This window comes from Anabrus simplex, chromosome 7 (assembly GCF_040414725.1).
Source record: "Anabrus simplex isolate iqAnaSimp1 chromosome 7, ASM4041472v1, whole genome shotgun sequence".
NCBI classification, from domain to species: domain Eukaryota; kingdom Metazoa; phylum Arthropoda; class Insecta; order Orthoptera; family Tettigoniidae; genus Anabrus; species Anabrus simplex.
Window position 1 is genome coordinate 233,251,235 of NC_090271.1, and position 21,421 is coordinate 233,272,655.

The window sequence follows — 21,421 nt, forward strand, 5'->3', positions numbered from 1 at the left end:
CCATAGGGAATCAGAAATAATTGATCCGAATGAGTGAATTTATAGGGTGTGCTAGGTACCACCTGATGAGCCAAGCCTAGCACACGGGGGCGAAACGCTGGCAACCAGGAATGAGTTGGCTGGAAAATTCATAATGTCCAATAACGGACCATTTATATTGGTATTATAAATTTACTCATTCGGAACAATTATTTCTGATTCCCAATGGGAATCAACATCTATCATTTGATGGCCAAGCGGGCATCAATTTTGATAATGAGACAATGTCTCTCATAGTGCATTGGCACTGCCGGTGGCTACAAATAGCCTACGCAGTGGCCTCCACGGTATGCACTATCCAGCGCCTTGGTGGGTGTGCTAGGTACCAACTGATGAGCCCAGCCTAGCACACGGGGGAGAAACGCTGGCAACCAGGAAAGAGTTAGCTGGAAAATTTATAATGTCCAATAACGGACCATTTATATTAGTATTGCTAATTCTTTAAAATACTGCATTTCGTGAGAAATGGCTTATCCAACGTTGCGTAAGAAAATCATATTTAAGCAGATCCTCCTCTACTTGCGGAAACTTGCCGCTTTTTGGTCCGCGAAATGCTTTGCTAGACTTGTTGGCCACTTGAAGACCACTTCTGTCGCCGCGGTAGCGTTGAATACTTGCTGTCTGCTGCCCTATTCCCGTATGTTTCAGCGTAACTGATCACCGCGAGTTTGTATGATGAAGTATTACTCGAATACTGTGGACTGACAAACAATTTTGAGATCACAGAATGTCCCGTACCGGTACCCGAAACACTTGTAAAACTAGTGCAGTGGGATTTCCTGCCGGCTAATAACAGCACGTTGCCCTGTATTTGGAATGCCCGCTTTTGCAATAGGAAGCCTGCTACTTGAGTAGTTGACATTTTTATTTTGAAACGCATCCAGAGCTCCGTGATGGATGTTCAAAGTTGTGTGTGCTTCAAATACGTGAACATTTCTTTTTCTCCACTATGGACCTACAAATATTGGGATGTGTAAAATACGGTAGTTTCCTTATCAGGCGGTAAAATGAACGAACATTTATAGGTATCTCCGAACACTTGGAGATAACGTTTGTTATATTTGTTGACCATAACAAGAAAATGAAGTACCCGAAACTGTCACCGACACAACGCCTTAAAAACATTCAACTCATTAAAATTATGCACTTAAATAACCGAAACTACCACATACAAAACAATTTAATATGTCCCATACATTATTAACATACGACCTTGGCAGTGGGGAAAGCATAGACATGCAAGGGGAAAAAGTGGCCCACAACTCAGATGAAACTACGCACAGAAACAATGTTAACAGCGCACGAACAACAATAACAACAAACTCATTCTTTCATCCCGATTAACTGAATTGCTAGCACGCGAGCCAGCCTGTCTTGCTTGCAGGACGATTGCCGCCCCGAATCCCCAGCTATATAAAGCGCACACGCTGTTGTGGTGAGCGGGAAACACGATACACGAAGGCGCCGAACGACATACTCACGAAATAAAGTATCAAATAAATACGCTTGAAAACGAGGTTTCGTAAATTACACAAGCACATAAGAATGTATCCTAGGGGAAGAGTATTGGCTGTTATATTGGTCAAAAAATAGGAAGAAGTAAAAATAAATCGGAAGACGAGTTAAAAACCGGAAAGTTTCCGGGTAAATCGGAAGGGTTGGCAGGTATGTACATGCAATCACCTCGATTCACAGTTTAAACCATTCAAATGCCATGGAAAAAAACTATTTCCGAAATGTATCCAACAAGGTGCATTTACAATGTTCAAATGGATAAATCACTGACAAACATAACCCCACGAAACGAAAGAAAAAAATCACACAATTCAAAGACGAGGATAAATTATGCCGGTTCCCCTGTGCAAATGCATTATTATTTTTTATTTCTGTACTGTTTGCATTTTTAGATGCTTTGTACAGGCATGGAAAGCGCCCGAAGCCCTTAAAACATTGTAGCTTATCGAACTTTCCTATGACGAGGGGATAAAGTATCTCACGTCCATGTGCATTGCAACGCACTACTATGACCCCCATCCCTCACCCGTGTACGATTTCCCGGCTGGCAATTTATCCTTTAAAACCGTAAGACCGTTTGGGCTCGCATGAAAATAAAGCAATGCAGCTTCACCGGCAATGACAATATTGTTCAGTGCCTACGAATTTATTATATGAGCCACGTTTTTTCGTCAACTGTCGGTATCGCCATTGCTCACGGATTCTGCTTTCCCGCACACTGCCTGTTGCGTGATATTACGGCGTTCCTTAAAAGGTTGAATACAAAAGAATTCCAATTTCATTCAACTTAGCAATCATGAAGCGAACTGTAGACCCACTGAAGTGAGTGTAAGTGCGGAAAGCTACCCCTGCACGTTCCGGAATGTGCGTTCTATTATTACGCGGAGCGGATAAATTTCAAGTTGAAATTACTCTGCAGCATACTATTGTTTTAAAATGTAAAGGCAGTTTCGAATTAAGAGTCTGAATTTCAGTAATGAGGCCGACATTGTACATCGAATTAAGAATAATCTGTATTTCGAATTAAACAATTGAAACAACATGCAAAACTGTATCTCATGTTTCCGGGAATGAGAGCTTCTTTGAATTAGGCGGGATTTTGAATTAACCGATTTTGAATTATCGAGGTTCTACTGTATATTTCCACCTAACTGAATTGCTCCCTGCCATTTTATATCTTTCAGCAGATAATCCATGTAAACTACGAACAGCAAAGGTGAAAGATTAGACCTTGTCTAACCCATGTAAGTACCCTAACCAAGAACTCATTCTACCATCAATTCTCACTGAAGCCCAATCGTCAACATAAATGCCTTTGTTTGATTTTAATTATCTACCTTTAATTCCATAGTCCCCCAGTATAGTGAACATCTTTTCCCTCGGTATCCTGTCATATGCTTTCTCTAGATCTACGAAACAAAAAACTGCCTATTCCTCTCGTAGCATTTTTCAATTACCTGGCGCATACTGAAAATCTGATCCTGACAGCCTCTCTGTGGTCTGAAACCACACTGGTTTTCATACAACTTTCTCTCAACGACTGATCGCACCCTCCCTTCCAAGATGCCAGTGAATACTTTGCCTGGTATACTGCTGCTGCTGATGATGCTTGTTGTTTAAAGGGGCCTAACATCGAAGGTCATCGGCCCCGCCTGGTATACTAATCAATGAGATACCTCAATAGTTGTTGCAATCCTTCCTGTTCCCTTGCTTATAGATAGGAGCAATTACTGCTGTTGTCCAATCTGAAGGTGCCTTACCAACACTCCACGCTAATTTTACTACTCTATTCCTGCTGCCTTATGACAATGGAGTTTATTTACCATCCTTTCAACTTCCTCAAGCATAATTTCACGAACATCATTTTCCTACTCCCCATGAGCTTCGCTGTTTGAAACACCACAAGGATGATTTCCTTTTACATGGAGATGATGATCAAAATATTCCCTCCACCTCTCCAGTGACTGCCTGGGATCTATTATGCGTTCACCTGAATTACTCAAAACACTGTTCATTTCCTTTTTTCCTCCTTTTCTAAGATTCTTTATTACTGTCCAGAAAGGTCCGCTGCTTGACCTAGCCTTTCCAGGTTATTACCAAAATCTTCCCATGACTTCTTTTTGGATTCAACAACTATTTGCTTCGCTCTGTTTCTTTCATCTACGTACAAATCCCTGTCTGCCTCGGCCCTTGTTTGGAGCCATTTCTGATAAGCCTTCTTTTTGCGTTTACAGGCTGCTCTCACTTCATCATTGCACCAAGATGTTCGCCTTTTCCCATCTTTACACACAGTTGTTCCTAGGCATTCCCTTGCTGTTTTTGCTACAGCATCCCTGTATGCCACCCATTCACTTTTTATATCCTGAACCTGCTTACTGTCTACTGTTTGAAACTTCTCACTAATCATATCCATGTACTTCTGTCTAATTTCCTTGTCTTGGAGATTTTCTACCCTTATTCGTTTGCAGACAGATTTCACTTTCTCTACCCTAGGCCTAGAGATACTTAGTTCACTACAGATTAGATAGTGGTCAGTATCATCGAAAAATCCGCGAAAAATTCGTACATTCCTAACAATATCCTGAATTCAAAGTTTGTTAAGATATAGTCTATTATGGATCTGCTACCCCTAGCCTCCCATGTGTAGCGGTGAATAGCCTTATGCTTGAAGAATGTATTCGTGACAGCTAAACCCATACTAGCACAGAAGTCCAGCAAACGCTTCCCATTCCAATTAGCTTCCATATCTTCTCCACATTTACCAATCACCCTTTTGTATCCTTCAGTTCTATTCCCAACTCTCGCATTGAAATAGCCCATTAGCACTATTCTATCCTTACTGTTGACCCTGACCACGATATCACTCAAAGCTTCATAAAACTTGTAAACTTCATCCTCATCTGCACCCTCACATGGTGAATACACAGACACAATTCTTGTCCTAATTCCTCCAACTGACAAATCTACACACACAATTCGCTCATTTACGTGCCTAACAGAAATTATGTTGCATGCAATGGTATTCCTGATAAAGAGCCTTAACCCCAGACTCTGCCCTTCCCTTTCTAACACCCGTCAAGTAAACTTATATCACTTACTCCTGGCACATCAAGATGCATCCCCTTTGCTGACTCAGCCAGTTCTACCTTCTTTCTTCCATAAGCCCCATTAATATTGATAGCTCCCCATCGAATTCCATTTCGTTCGCCAAGTTGTTTCCAAGGAGTCCCTTGCCTGTCAAATGAGAGTGGGACTCCATTACTCCCATAGGTCCGAGGCTTGCTTAAAATGTTCTGAGCTCAGTAAATTCACGAAGCAGAATGCTACCCTACTTGCACATAGTCCAAGTGAGGATCTCTCCTCTAACGGGTTATGGACCACTGGTGACTTGCATAGTCCTAGCCGCTGAGCACAAGGAGGGCCATGACTCAGAATATGTCCGAGATGCCCACTCCCATTCCATAGCAACTGGTATCCCGACTCTCAGGACCACTTACTAGGCCACTCAGCCAGTGTCCATGGTTCACGAACTAGGATGTGACTATAGTAACCCACAAACATGAACAACAATCATAGTAAAAAAATTTGTATTGCCCATCTTGCTGCTTCAGAAGTGGCAACATACTCAGTCTGACCAGATGATAAAAAGTACCAAACTTCTGATCTATCCCACCGACATCAGTATGACAGTTTGGACAGGGGACATGTCAAGAAACCACCAAAGTCAGAATGTGAATATTGTAAACCACAATCCTTTTAACCCTTACCCCTCGAATTAAAGTTCTCTGTGTTGTCTCTACTACTCGTATTTTAAATGTGAATTTTTATCTTGTATGACTTGTGTTCATCTTTCACGATTTTGGAGGTAGCATTTGCTTTTAAATGATGTATTTAGGCTATACACATTTTAAGCAAGCTATACTGGAGCAAATAAAAGTAATATGTGCAATTTAAGACAAATTATTTTGCATTATTATTATTATTATTATTGTTATCGCATACCGATTCGTTTTGTTAATTATTTCAATGAACAAATTAACGGTAAAAAGCAATTGAAAAACTCTATTCAGTCTCTGGTTTCATACCTCACGGTAGATTTTAGGCTAAACAGCGATTTCCCGAAATCGGGATAAGTTGATTTATAATTGTGCCAGCCGTCAGCATCAGGCACATGTTCGGTTACGGTACACAAGCCGAACATCGCCAGTTCACTTTTAGGGTACAAGGAAGGTGAAGAGGTGCGAAAATACTGTGGTTTTGTGTTTTACCCGTCATATACAACATTGAACAGTAAACTATATATGACTATAAGAGCACATGGCGACAATGTTTGTTTACTATTGCTCGAAATTTTGTGTGCGTGAGTGGACAGCTGACGGCTACACTGCCCTCTAAATAATAGATTATTGACTGTCAAATAATATCTGAATTCTACAAAGTTACACGCTGAACCAAAAGATGGCAGTACAGCATAGCATCGTTTATTTTGTCGGCTAAGAAACGGCAGACTAGCGGTGGGCGATAAAATGTCATGTCGGGTCTCGCCCGACATGCGACCGGAACGGGAATATCGTAATGTCGGGCCTCACCCGACAGACGAGTGGTAAAGGTTAAGTACCTATTGAAGAACTCGGAGAACTATTTTAGGATGTGTTTAAAGGATTCTACTGAGACAAATCATTGCTAGACGAAACGTACTTGCTAACTTGCTTTGAAGCGAACGTAAATTCGGTCTTGTTACATCACCTTTGAACATCAGCACACCCTTACTTCAATGACAGGAAATAAATTTGACAGTGCTCAAAACATACCCAGGCTTCCCCATCCTTCAATGGATGTGGACCCAATAACATACTAATAACTATATCATTTTGTAATAGAAATGCCATTATGATCTTTGCAATGTACTTTCTCCAATGCATGAACCACCGTATTTACTTGCGTATTAGTCTCCCTTCCACTTTCATAGCAAAAAAAAAGTGTGTTCTGGGGGGGGGGAGGGGGTGTTCCAATTTGTGATAACCTCAAATTTTGTGCAATGAACACGCGACTTCTAAGCTAAAAAGAGCTATAAATTGTACACATAAACATTCTACACTCTTTCTTAACAAAGTTCTGAATGTATTTGTGTTATACTGGCTATTTTCGTTGAAAGGCAGTATTTCTAAATGTAAAAATGATAAATGGTGAATGCGACTTTTAGGCCTACATAAAGTAAATAGTTTTAGTTACTCATATCACGTCATTCATTTTATCTCATTAATTCCTCTGATGAGGTTGAAGTCAGGAAGGGCAGACAGGCGTAAAAACAGGCTTCGAAGATTTGTCTCGCTTCATCTTCGACCCTATAAAAAATAGGAATAAGAGGCATCATATTATGCAATATTAACACAAAAGAACTTAAAGGCCCAGTCATATAGCTTTGTCAGTTTAGCAGTAGGCCTATAACACAGTAAACTGATCACTTGCATTTGAATTATCTTGTACCACCAACCTTTTCATGGTTGTACGGGCTTCCTTCCTGGCACCCTATTACAGCGAAGAACATGATGAAACTAGAGGGAGTTCAACGCTGGGCAGAACGACTGATTACTCAACACAGTCATTTAAATAAAGCCAGGTCACTGCCCCCCCCACAACATCCCTCCGTAAACAAATAGATATTGCTTTTCTGAGAAAATCCCTTGCAGGTAACATTCATATAAACCCTTTCAAGCACTTACAGCTAAACTATCGATCCGCTCAAAGAGGTCGAACTGTGTCCCCTTTCCCTCCATTTGCAAGAACAGCATCGTATCAAAGTGGCTTCTTTATTTGTTCTGCTCAGCTGTGGAATGAACTCCCACCACAGATAAAAGAACTACCTGCAGAAAAATTTTGTAAAGAGGTAAAAAAAAATGAAACGGCGTATGGCATTTAGTGCTGGGAGTGTCCGAGTACAAGTTCGCCAGGTGCAGGTCTTGCGATGTGACGAGCGTAAGCGACCTGGGCGTCGTGATGAGGATGAAATTATGATGAAGATGAAGCATACACCCAGCCCCCGTGCTAGAGAAATTAACCAATGATGGTTAAAATTCGCGACCCTGCCGGGAATCAAACGCGGGACCCCTGTGGCCAAAGGCCAGCACGCTAACCATTTAGCCATGGAGCCACGACTGTAAAGAGGTAAAAAGGATGTATATATAACGAAACCTTCTGTACATAATTTTTCTACTGTGTGAATGTTCAGTATGAGTGGGAGGGCGAATGAAAGTTTATGTGAGAATTCTAGAGAGAAAAAGAGAGAGTGTGTGTGTCGAATTACTTGAATGTTGAACAAGTCTTGTAAGCATTATGTAAATATGCCTATGTAAATACGGTAACTGTACATAAGTGCACTATGTATATTGTAACTGTATATTTTAATATTGTAATTTTAAGTGGTGAGTGAAGCACTTTTGTGTATGTGGGGCTATGTCCTTTCTCCATTCACCATCTCTAGACAGTACCTACAATTAGTGGATCATCATCATCTTCTACCAATTTTTCCAACACCTGTGGGGTCGCGGGTGCGAACTCTGTAGCACATGTGGATTTGACACTGTTTTACGGCCGGATGCCCTTCCCGACTTCAACCTTATATGGAAGGATACAATCACTATTGTGTGTTTCTGTAGTGGTTGGTGGTGTACTGTGTTGACTGGATATGAAGAGGAAAGTGTTGGAACAAACACAAACACCCAGTCCCCGAGCCAGAAGAATTAAACACTTAAAATCCCTGCCCCGGCTAGGAATTGAACCCGGACCGTCTGAACCAAAGGCCTCAACGCTGACCATCCAGCCAACGAGTCCGACTACAATTAGTGGAAAAATAATACCAGCATGTCGTCATTCCAAATTACATCATCTTAACTGCCATCTCGTCAGCCATGCACACCCACCGAGAACATTTGAGGTCCCGTCTTTTTGAAATTTTTAAAAATAGTCCTGTTTCCCGACTATAGAGCCCAAACAATGAGAATCTATTCCCGAATGGTTTCTAGATATCTCCGATATTTCCAGATGGTGTACATTTAGCAGAAGCCACCCCTTCCAAATAAACCCGTGCTGTAGAAACAGTGCCAAACTACCACCTACTAACTAGTGTATGAGGGTGGCCCGGAAAATAATGCACCACAATTTTTTTTCTCAGCCCCAACAATGGTACGAATGTGAAACATGACATAGGAATTCTTTGAAAGTTTTCAGAGTGCGCACGCAAAGTTTCTGTTACTTCCGACATATAGCGTACTTGCAGTAATGTTTCAACACGGAGTCTGTAAGTGATGAAGAATCCAACAAGAGAACGTACAAAGACAGGATTAATTTTCATAACCTAACTTCGACGGAATTTCGCAAGTGTGTTCGTATTATCCCAACACAGGCTGACTATATTCTTGAAATGATCGGTCATTTATTGAAAATGAAACAAAAAAAAGTCAATCCCTTTCCGAAAAAGAACAAATTTTTATATGCTTACATTGGTTAGGAAATGGTGCCCAGCTGCACGGTGTAGCAGCAATGTATGGGACATCAAAATCAATTATTTGCAGAACTGTTACCAACTGGACTTTTCAGCTTTGCACTTTTCAATCCTTGCAAAGTTGCAAAGTTTGTTCATGGAACAGACCCCAATATACACACTCTTGTGTCTTGCTGGAGGAAGGCCATAGAACAGGAAGGAGATTATGTGGAAAAATAGGAAGTTTAGAAGAAACATAATTTTTTGTGTACGAAGTTTCAGTGTGTTCAATAAATAACAGAGGAATCTCACTCCTAGACTTAATATACAAAATATTTTCAATAATCATTCTTAATAGCATAAGTTTACAACTCGAGAAAGAACTAGGAGAATATCAAGGAGGTTTCAGACCCTGGAGGAGCTGTCCTGATCAGATCATGAGTCAAGTTGATAATGGACTATAACAGGAGAAGAAACAGAGATATGGTGATAACATTTGTAGATTTCAAGAAAGCTTATGATTGCATCCATAGAGAATCTCTGTTTAAGAAAATGTTAAGACACCTTGGACTACACCCCAAATTGTTAAACATGATAAAATTGACTAACACCAAATCAAAAGTGAGTTTAGAGGTGAATCATCAGAGACATTTGAAATTAAAACCGAACTAGAGCAGGGGGATGGGCTTTCGCCACTATTATTTAATTGTGCAAAACTTGTTCCGACATGCCCTAGCAAAAGACATTAAAATGGAATTTGATTTGAAAATACTGCCTAGTTCTCGAAACAGTGAATTACCAATTCCGACTGGCTTATAATTAGGTTAGTCTACTCAAAACTCTAGCCTACAAAAGTCTGAACATTCACAAGGGACTCATTTCAATAAAAATCAAAGAAACAGAATGCTTTATATTCTTCAACCATTCCAATTTTCATCAGCTGAGCTGCTGCATTGTGTACCTGGCAGACACAACAAATACAGCAGGGATTTGCAAAGAAAGATCACCAGACAGACAACACACCTTGCAACAAAAATCACAAATTTCACATCGAGGAAATAAGGATCATTATTTAGTGATCTGTATAATGTTTGTTGAAATTTACACAAACAATATTATTTCTCACCTTAACTTCGAAACACACTCTACCATTGCTGAAACCATGTGAAGCTCTAGCACCAGCCCAAATATATCCAAAACCTTGTTCATACATCGGAGTTGCTAAGCAGAATTTATCTTTGTCGATAACAAGATTTAGATCAGAATCATCTGCAATAGAAAAAACGTACATACAGTACATAAAAAGTCACAAACAAAAAAGTTCAAAAACAAGCGATATCAAAAAAGTACAAGTAAATTAATAACACCAAGTAAAACATTGAAGTACCAGTGTTACAGTTAATCTGCAAGATTTGAAGCAACAAACAAAATACAAATATGACTCCTTACTTTGACATGCATCAAATAATACCACTGAAGTTGAAATAATGAATGCAGTTAAAACATATTCAACCTCCCTTATAACTAGGATAATTGAATAAACCCTGAAGCAACCTAAAAACAAAAGATTTATTTCAACATAAAATATTGTGAGATTTGTTAAGGATGGAACATTGACTCTGACAATTTCTTCAACCAAATAAAGACCAGCTATAAGTACTATGGTCGTCTCACGAGAAGTCGCGTGCACCAATCTCAAGTCCTGACAAGAAACATTGGTTCCGTCCGTGGTGATTCTTGTGAACTAAGGTGCTGCTGTGGTTTTAAATTTGTAGTGCAACTGCGCTTTAGTTATACATTTACTGTCTGTGAAGTTTTAAATTTGTAGTGCAACTGCGCTTTAGTTATACATTTACTGTAAGTACTGATAACGAACAGTTCAATAATGAACATGCATCTTTTTTAGAGAACTCTGACTGTTTCTGACGACTAATGTTTGTAGCTTAGTGCAGTATCACTTACTCTTGCCATACGTTTATCCCTGAGCACGTAAGCCCATACACTAAGGGTGCAACCTTACTGTTTCTCCCCTGTAATGTAAAGATAGTGATTTATACAGTAAAACCTCGTTAACTCGAAGTTGTTGGGAAGCAAAAATCGGACTTTGAATTACGTAATTTCGTATTAACCGCCAACACGTACTTCGGAAATACCAACCCTTGCGGCGTCACAATATATTCTACGACCCGTTACTGCATGCAATTAACCTAGATTCACAGTTTAAAGCTCTCAAATGTCATGGAAAAACTATTTCCAAAATGTATCCAACAAGGTGCATTTACAGTATTCAAATAATGCACTTGGATAAGTCACCGGCAAAAGAAAGAAAACATGATTCAAAGACTAGGAGAAATCTATACTGGCTCCCCTGTGCAAGTGCTTTATTCATTGGAGTACTGAACTGTATGCATTTTAGATGCCTTGTGCTTGCACAGAATGTACCCGATGTCCTTACAACAACGCGGCTTCTCGAACTTTCCTATGACGCGGGCAGAAAGTCTCTCGCTTCCGTCCACATTACAATAGTACAGTGACTATACTTGTGCGATTTCCCACCATGGCACTTCTAAGACCCATTAATGCATGCAATCACCTTGGTTCACAGGTTAAACTTTTCAAATGCCATGGAAAACACTATTTCAGAAATTTATCCAACAAGGTGCATATACATTATTAAAATAATGCTCGCGTATAAAACAATGACAAACATAACCTCACGCAATGAAAGGAAGAAAAACACAATTCAAATGCGAGGAAAAATTATGCTACCTCCCCTGTGCAAATGCTTTATCTTTTGGATTACTGTATGTCTGCATTTTTTGATGCCTTGTACCAACAAGGAGAGTGCCCGACGCCCTAAAGAACATCATGGCTTTTCGAACTTTCCTATGATAGGGGAAGGAAATATCTCGCTTCCGTGTGCAGTGTGCACTGCATAGCAACACAGTACATTTGCCGGCTGGCAATTTTCTCCTTTAAAACCATAAGTCCGTTTGGCATCAGCATTTTAAAAAATAAAACAAACAATGCAGTTTCCTCGAAATTGACAATATTGTTTGGTGCGTACGAATTAATTATAGACTATAAGCCACGCTTTTTCGCCAACTGTCGGCACCGCCAGTGTCCGCGGATTCTGCCTCTCCGCACACTGCCTGCTACGTGATAATGTGGCGTTCCTAAAAACGGTGAATCATTACAATCCCGCTCGAACATAGCAAATATGGAACACACTGTAGACACGCTGAAGTACGTGAAAGGGCGCAAAGTTACCCTTTCATGTTCCAGAAGACGTGTTCTTTCACGACGTGGAGAAAGTCCTTCAAATTATGAATTGTCCATATTTTGAATTAAACGATTTAAATAACATGCAAAACCGTACCTCATGTTTCCAGAAACAAGAGCTACTTCGAATTAGGCGAGGTTTTGAATGAACCGATTTCGAATTATCGACGTTCTACTGTAGTTACTTTTTCTAACTGTTGGGTTTTTATTCAGTGTCCCTAACCACACAGTTTAGGGACCCTACTTTCTGATAAAACATCTTACATTTACTGTTAATCTGGCATGTTGGCACTACACAGTCAGGATTTATTTCGTACATTGTCAGAAATTACGTATTGCCACTGCAGTACTGTTAAAGTCACCAGTCTTACATTTGCAGGAATAATTAAAGGTTGTTTTTTTTTCTGTGGGATTGTAAATCTGTTCGGCTAATACCAGGTAAGTAGAATTGCGGCATGTTCGAATAATGCATTTAATAATGTAGTTTGTGGCAAATGACGAACGCAGCATTTTATTAACTGTGCTCTTATTTCATCCAGTACTTACATACAGAATTCAATTAGGATGTCCAAGAAGCACAAAAAATCATCAAGAACTCCTACGAAAATGAAAGCAACGTTACCTCGTTTACAAAACGAAATTCAGACATTGCTACGAGGTATTGAAAAAGGAAGATGACGAGTTATCACTGGTAGTGATATGGATCTTATGACAAGAGTTTCACAATTAATTGGAGTAAGTGTTAATTTTAATTGTACTTCTATGATAAGTTCTCACAGTGAGAATGTCGGGGATTTTAACCTTACTTGGTCAATTCCAATGGCTCGGGGGCGTATTCAACATTAGAAATCATCCTAGGTAGGGCCATCATTTTCACAGACATGCAGGTCGCCTAGTAGGCCGTCTACTAGAAAAAGACCTGCACCAGGCCTCTCCACAGGCCATACGCCACTATTATTATTATTATTATTATTATTATTATTATTATTATTATTACAGTGAGCAGAATATATAAACTGAAGCAGGCACAACGGATAACTTGGCCTACATACAAAAAGAAATGTCTTTCGATTAATGCTAAATTTAGGTATTATAACTCTGTTATTAAACCAGAAGCAACTTATGCTTGTGAAACATTATTTAAACTGAATACTAGATCAACAACAGAACGCTTACAACGAGTTGATCGAAGGATACTCAGGACGATCATAAACAAGAAACATCAGGTGGATGGACAGTGGAGATTGTTGCCGAATGAGGTTATCTATCTGGAAAGTGAGTCCATCACAGACAGGTTGAGAAAAAGAAGAACTGCCTTTTTTTGTCATATATTTCGACTAAGTGATAACAGAGTTTTAAAACAATTATTTAATTACTTTTGGAATAGTAAATCAAAAAACAAATGGTTTAAAGAAGTCCAAAGTGATTTGAAGGAGTTGAATATTACCATGCAAACCATAGAAAACAGAGGCGAGAAAAGTATTTTGAAGAATAAATGCATCAGGCTTCCTCTGACCACTGTACAGAGGAAACAATATAACGGATGCGGAGAGGGCAGCCAGGTCAACCAGACTCAAGACTTTTTGAGAAAAGAAAAGGAAGACAAATTTGTTGTAGCCTGTTTAAGTGCTCCAATGTGGGCGTAAACTCTGTAAATAAAAATAAATAAATTACAGTGAAAAGGAGCTGAAATGGAAAAATATTTCGTTATGAACCTAACCTAAACATGTCTTTTCTCTTAGATACGGTTTTTCAGACGTAGCCTTTGTGTATTCTTATCGACTTACAGAATATGTGCATGTAATATATTTGCTCATGTGTATTATTACAGCGTGGTTTCGTTTCAGATTTCTATTCTGTTTACTAGGTAACATCTGCCACCTGAAATAAGTTGTTATCCGTATTATATAAAGGTGTTAGAAAATGGTTTTCTTTATTTGACATTCGGAAGGTGGTGTTTTGTGTTTTAATTATTTTAAGAAAAAGTTGTAAAATTTGGAGAGCAATCAGGTTTGTAAATAAATGAATTTAAAAACATAAAAAATTAATAAAACAAAGTAAAAAACAAAATAGCACATAAACCATTAAATATGCCCATGGAAAGATGATAAAACACTTAAAAAGGAAGTCACACTTTTATTTCATTTCCAAGGAGCATTTACTACTGGATTATATTTAATGTTAAAGAATTAAATTTTTACTTTTTTTGCTATTGGCTTTACGTCGCACCGACACAGATAGGTCTTATGGCGACGATGGGACAGAAAAGGGATAGGACTAGATAGGAAGCGCCGTGGCCTTAATTAAAGTACAGCCCCAGCATTTGCCTGGTGTGAAAATGGGAAACCACGGAAAACCACATCTTCAGGTCTGCCAACAATGGGTTTCGAACCCACTATCTCCCGAATACTGGATACTGGTCGCACTTAAGCGACTGCAGCTATCGAGGTTGGTATTTTTCATTTAATTTATAGTCATGGGTGAGGCAGAACTGGGTGTCTCCACCAGAAAACGCAACAAAAGATGAGCTGTAAAGGTTGTGTCATATAAATCGAAGTCACTTAAAGAGGTACAGTAGTATCTAAACATAAGTTTCGGTAATCTTTTATACTTTCTTGTATGCATAACAAAATTTCTGATTTTTTAAAAACCAGGAATACTGTTGATGAGAATCTGCACAATAAAGGCCATACTGACCTACAACTTCCTCCAAATCACTCATTTTTCAATGCCATCACTTTAGTATGGTCTGTGGCGAAGCAGTATTATAACAAAACAGTTGCTTCAAGACCTGGCCATGGATTGGACCGAGCTAGAGCTGTGTGGAAAGAATCTCTTGATCAGGTAGGCCAAGTGGAAATGTTATTTATTGTATATAGGCAACTGGAGTTTATCATATACACTGACTGAGCAAATGTCATAGGATAGCAGAGCACTGATGCGCAGGTGTGTTGTCTGCGCACCACACCCCCCCTGTGCCAACGGCAGTTGTATAGGAGACCTTATGAGCAGTGGCTGTGCATGTGACAGGTGTAACATGGAACGTCGTCGTGAGCTGACACCGTTCGAACGGGGTATGGTGGTTGGTGCCCGACGGATGGGAAGGGCAATTTCGGAAGTGGTGCGGGAATTCGTCTTAGCACGATCATTTGACATAGATGTTGATTCCCATAGGGAATCTGAAATATTTGTTCCGAATGAGTAAATTTATAATACCAATACAAATGGTCCGTTATTGGACACCATAAATTTTCCAGCGAACTCATTCCTGGTTGCCAGCGTTTCACCCTCGGATGGGGTTATGTGAAAAATGCACTTTTTACGCCACCATTAACGACTGATCTAACAGAACTGCGGGCCCGCATCATCAACACCTTTGGTCAAATTGACAGCGAGATGCTACGCTGGGTGTGGGACGAACTTGACTATATAGTTTATGTGTGTAGAGTCGCTCATGGAGCACATATCGAGCACTTGTAGCCTCATAAAAAAAACTATGATTTTTTTCAGTCTGTCTATATAATTTTGTAATGTTACAACAAAAAAACAGAGAAGAATTTTTGAAACCGCTCCAATCATTAGTGCACACCCTGTACAGAAGCCTAATGTGTTCGGTCATCACAATGAGCATGCTGAGGGGGAAGGATAAGCTGGTGGTTAGTATCATAAGGCGGATTTGAATTTACAAATCTTCCTTCTACCCTTAGCATTCCCTTATCTAAGAAAGGATGTAAATTTGCAGTTTTACTCTTCCTTGAGATGCAGCATATAGAGTAGAGATTGGCTATCTCTTGAGCATAACACACTTGTGCAATTTTGATGCAGGAGTGCAAGGCCATCTACAGCTCTTGTGCACTTAATGTCCCTAACCTCTTGTCTTGAGGATTAGTACTATTGTGAATGAATCGCCAACAATACGCAGTAATTTGAGTCAGTCAGGACAGTGACGAGTACTTCAACATAAATTTATTCCAATTGGTACCTATCAATATGACTGGGAAGTGTACTTTGCGACTCAGGTAGTTCCTCTTCTGCGTGGGATGAGATTGTGTCTGGCCATGATTCAGTGGGCTCAGTTAACAAAGCTCCACACAGTTCAAGTCTTCATAGAGTCAGTTTCTTCACCAGTGCTATTCTGGATTTATAACATAACCTGACACAGGTCTGTCCCCTTTTGTTGACAGACCGTACATAAAGACAAGCTCCATAAGCTAATTCTGAAGCATCAGAAAAATCATGAAATTGTACATCAATAGAGGGTTCCTTTCTTGTGACTAACCGCTCAATATAAAATTCTCTTACTGCCTGCGGCTGAAAGTGAAGTTCTTCCCATTCTCTGACTAGTTGAGATGGGAGTCTATCATCCCAATTCAGACTGACTAGCCAAAGTTTCTGCAAAAAAATATTGTAAGAAATTACCAATGGGCTGACTGGCCCAAGTGGATCAAATATTGATGCAATGACAGATAAGACCTTTAATTTAATTAGGCTACATGAATATCAGCATGATAGGGACTGTCTGAATACAGATTGCCACAAATGAGAAAATTATCACTTACTGGATGCCATAATAGGCCTAAAGATTTCACGCTAAGGCCTTCATAAGACTAAGAGAGCTGGGCTTGCCTGTCCTCTTTTGAAACTGCTTCCAGTAATGCCGGGTGGTTTGCACACCATTTCCAGAGGTGAAACCCTCCACTCTTTAGTAAATTAATAATTTCAGGCTGCAACTGAAGAGCATCCTGTATGTCACAGCATTTTACTAGGTCATCAGTATAAAATCTCTGAACAACTTGTGCTGCTCTGGGTAACCTCAATTCTTCATCTTCAGCAAGTTACTTCTGGCAACTGGTAGCTAGGAAAGGTGCTGCCGTTGTACCAATGTTACAGTAGTCACTTCATAGTGACCAGGTGGGTCCCTATGCGATTCCCTCCAGATAATCCGCTAAATGTTCCTATCATCTGCATGAACCATGACTTGCTGATACATTTCATCAATATCTGCAGTGAAGGCAAAGATATGCACTCTAAATCTAAGAATAATAGAGTAAAGATCCTCTTGTATTGTCGTTCCAACCATTAATGTATCATTCCATGAAATATTGTTAGAAGTTTTAGCAGATGCATCAAATAAAATCCCCGTTTTTGTAGTTTAGCTCCTAAGCTTAAAAACTGGATGATGGGGTATATAATAGCTTCCACCTTCATTCCCTGACCCTAACCATATGCCCCATGGCCTCATACTCGTGAAGAAAGTTACAGTATCGTGCTTAAGTGAGGGCTGCCTACTGAAACGCCATTCTAGTCCAATAACGGACCATTACATTGGTATTACTAGTTGAGTTAGTCGTGACATGGCATGATTGAAGGAGTTTCCCAGAATCTCAGGTTTCTGCCTGAGGGGTAAGCGAACTATAAATCTACCTGTAGTATCCCTAGTGATAGTCTCTGTAAAGTGCCTTTCTGTGGCTCTCTTCTCTTGTGACTGGGGATGTTCTTCTATTTCCCAGAACTGCTGTGGCTGGGTGTCTAACCTGTCCTTCGACTTCAAGAAACATGTGATTCTCGAGTAAGACATTTCTCTTCCCTCTGATGTTAGTGTCCAGCAATAATCCATCCTAGTTCAGTGTCTTGAAGAATAGGATAATCTGGTAATCGAGTTCTGCGACCAAGTTTAAATAATAAAAAGAAACATTCTGCGCCTATAACAACTCGGTATCACCTGCTGGAAGAACTGGGGTCAGCAAGCTTCAAGTCACTGAGCAAGTTCCAATGTTCATGCTGAATGTAGAGCTAACCACTCTACCCCACCAAGTGCCCAAGTTATGGATAACGGAAGCCTTTACCTTTCACCCTTCCAGTGGCCTTCATGGTTTGTACGGAGATGACTTTGCTTTTTGAATATTAGTACTCATGTTTATTATGTTTGTTTATTCATACCCCCTGCTTGGTAATTCAGTGACCATAGAATGGCTCTTGATGTTGTAAATTACCGTACATTTTTTTGCATACTTTTGTTGATTATTATTATTACTACATATCCCATAAAATGTAAATAAACTAATATTTAATATAGTAAATTATGCTTATCTCTTTGGATTCATTTATTTCATTGCATATTGTTACTGCTACAACACGACTTCTTTATGATGTAGATACAGTACAAAAGTAATTCTTCCCAAACAGATTTGTTATACACCCCCTGTATGTGAGGGACGCAGACTAAGAATACACACACGGTATCCCCATCCTGTTGTAAGAGGCAACTAAAAGGGGCAACCAAGGGATGATTGTATTAGAACCATGAAACTTCTTTTGATTAGTACCATCACGCGGGGAATACCATGGGTCGCCTTTACCTGCGAGTAGTACCACTATGTTAAGTACACAATAGTCTGTGATTAGCAGCAACATAAGGAGAGAGTGTATGAGTTTTCCAGTAACCGTGATTAGTACCATTGTAAGAAGCACCACGGGTCTGGGCGTTGCCTGCGATTGGTACCCACTATATGAGGAACACCACGGGAATTGCGGCACCCGTGAGTAGCACACCTAGGTGAGGAACACCATGGGTTTGCATTGCTTATGAGTGGCGCCAATATGTGAGAAATACCATAGGTCTGCATTAGCTGTGCGAAGTACAATACTTGTGAGTAGCACCATGATGTGTGGAACACCATGAGTCTACGCTACTTTTGATTAGTACCGCAACATGACAAATATCAAGGTTCTACTTTACTAGTGATAAGTACCATTATTAGGAGCCGTTGACCTGGATTTTGGACCCCTTTAGACAACAAGCATCCTCGATGCAGGATTGTGCTTCAGAAGCAGTCCCTTGGTCAGTAATATTATTGTCTGTGATAGTTTCTGGGTCGGATCCACTGATTATTTTAAATTCATACCCATCCATTCATTCTCCATCATCAAGTTTTTATTCTGATCAGTGGATGATTTTGAACTTTTAAATTGTTGTTATATTTCGTCTCATTTTGTACCATTAGGGGCTGATGACCTACAAGTTAGGCCCTTTTAAACAACAGGGATCATCACCATCAGATTTGTTATACCTGCACCAATCAGACTACACACTAGGGAAGTATCTTTTATTAAGGTACATAATGTTCTTACATACCATATATGTATAACTGAAGAACTGAAGATCTATATACAGCTAAATGGGTCGCCCTATGGTAGAAATCTAAAGTGAGTAATTTCAGAGAGAGTAAGCCCATCTGGTATTGTCACAAAAAACTGAGTGGATTGGCTGTGTAGTTCGATCACATTACTGTGAGCTTGTTTTTGGGAGATGGTGGATTCAAACCCCACAGACAGCAGATCCGGTTTTTTTTTTTTCTTCCGTGGTTCCCTCAATTTCACTTCAAGCTAATGCTGTGGCTGTACCTTTATTAAGGCAACTATCGCTTCCTTCTTTTAAGTCCAAGCCTTTATCTCATTCTTGCCTTACAACCAGTCTTCAATCAGTGTGATAAGCCAATATATATAAAAATATGGTAATGTTTGACTCATTAGTGCCCCTGTACATTTCCTGGGTTTCCCTAGTGTGGTAAGCTTGAGATACATCAACTTGCAAGCTAAAAATATCTATAAAATCCCCCCTTCTGCTTATTGCAGAAAGGAGAGGAATAAAACAACATCCACGGTAAAGGAAGGACAGATAGGTTCTAGGTCGCAAGTCCTTGAACTTATGGAAATTGGAATAAAATATACAATCTAAATCTCTCTCTTCCTCCCTGTCTCCACCCTCCTCCCCCTTTAAGAATACGGTTATAGTAATGCGTACATCAAAATAAAGGCAGGAAATATTTAATTAAATTTAAGCGAGTGAAGGAGAGAATGTATGACTAGCTCAGGTTGGTGGGTTCGAGTCCGGCGATATTTGAATGTGCTCAAATATGCCTGTGTCATGTCTGTAGGCCTACCAGTACGTAAAAGGAACTCCTGCGGAACGAAATATTGGCACTTTGGCACTTATGAAAACCACAGAAGTAGATAGTAGGACTAATATTATTATTTTCAATCCAGCAGTGAGTTTGAAAGCTGACCAAATTTCAGTTTACATAGCTTAGCACATTAGTTTTCCTATATGTTTTCTGGATAAGCTTGAAGATATAACAAGCCTGCAAACTGAAAATATCCCCAATAATCTCTCTACCGGGCGAGTTGGCCATGCAGTTAGGGGCACGCGGTTGTGAGCTTGCATCCGGGAGATGCTGGGTTCGAATCCCACTGTCGGTAGCCCTGAAAATGGTTTTCCATGGTTTCCCATTTTTACACCAGGCAAATGCTGGGGCTGTACCTTAATTAAGGCCACAGCCGCTTCCTTCCAACTCCTAGGACTTTCGTATCCCATAAGAACTATCTATAACGGTGCGACATAAAGCCACCAGAAACAAAATCTCTCTCCTTAACTGGTTATTGACGAGAGAAAGGAACGTTTGCGCAAAAGAAAGGAAAGGCACTATGTACAGTGGTTGACATATTATTAGGGCCACTAGGCGAAAGTTGTCATTTTCAAACTTGGTAAGACATACACAATTAAACTTCACTGAAATAAATTTAATTAATCTAAAATTGTCTTTTGACAAACATATTACACAATTTTACATTTGAAATATTAATAAAAATCAAGAAAACTAAGGAAACTAGGAAATCCTAATATGTTGTAACACCTCCCTTCGCAGCAATTACCGCTTGGACTCCATCTAGTATACTACAAATGCATCTGAGGCAGCTATTTTTAATTTCATCATCGTGATGCTACACATCGATCAGTCTTTATATCAGTTGGATCTTATTCGTGACATTATGAGCACAAATTTTCCTCTTCATTAGCCCCCAAAGGTTCTCGGTCGGGTTGAGGTCAGGAGAATTGCCAGGCCACTCCAAAACCTTCACTTTGTTGTCCAGAAGAAACTCTGTCACAGTTTTATCCTTGTCACAAGGTGCAGAGTCATGTATAAACACAAATTTGCCATCTGGGAACTATTCCCGAACTTGTGGAAGTAGCCGTTTCTCTAGAACTGGCGTTGGTTCATGGTTCCTTCGACAATATACAGGCGGCCGGTTCCATTACTATTGATG

At 39.8% G+C, this 21,421-nt stretch overlaps 1 protein-coding gene across 1 annotated transcript in view; it reads right to left on the reverse strand.

Moving 5' to 3' along the window:
• LOC136877508 (heterogeneous nuclear ribonucleoprotein U-like protein 1) overlaps window positions 1–21,421 on the reverse strand; it is a 242,595-nt gene that overhangs the window by 173,843 nt on the left and 47,331 nt on the right. Inside the window, exon 5 of the mRNA XM_067151617.2 lies at window positions 10,161–10,303. Coding sequence (XP_067007718.2) covers window positions 10,161–10,303 — 143 coding nt within the window. The remainder of the gene's footprint in view (window positions 1–10,160; window positions 10,304–21,421) is intronic.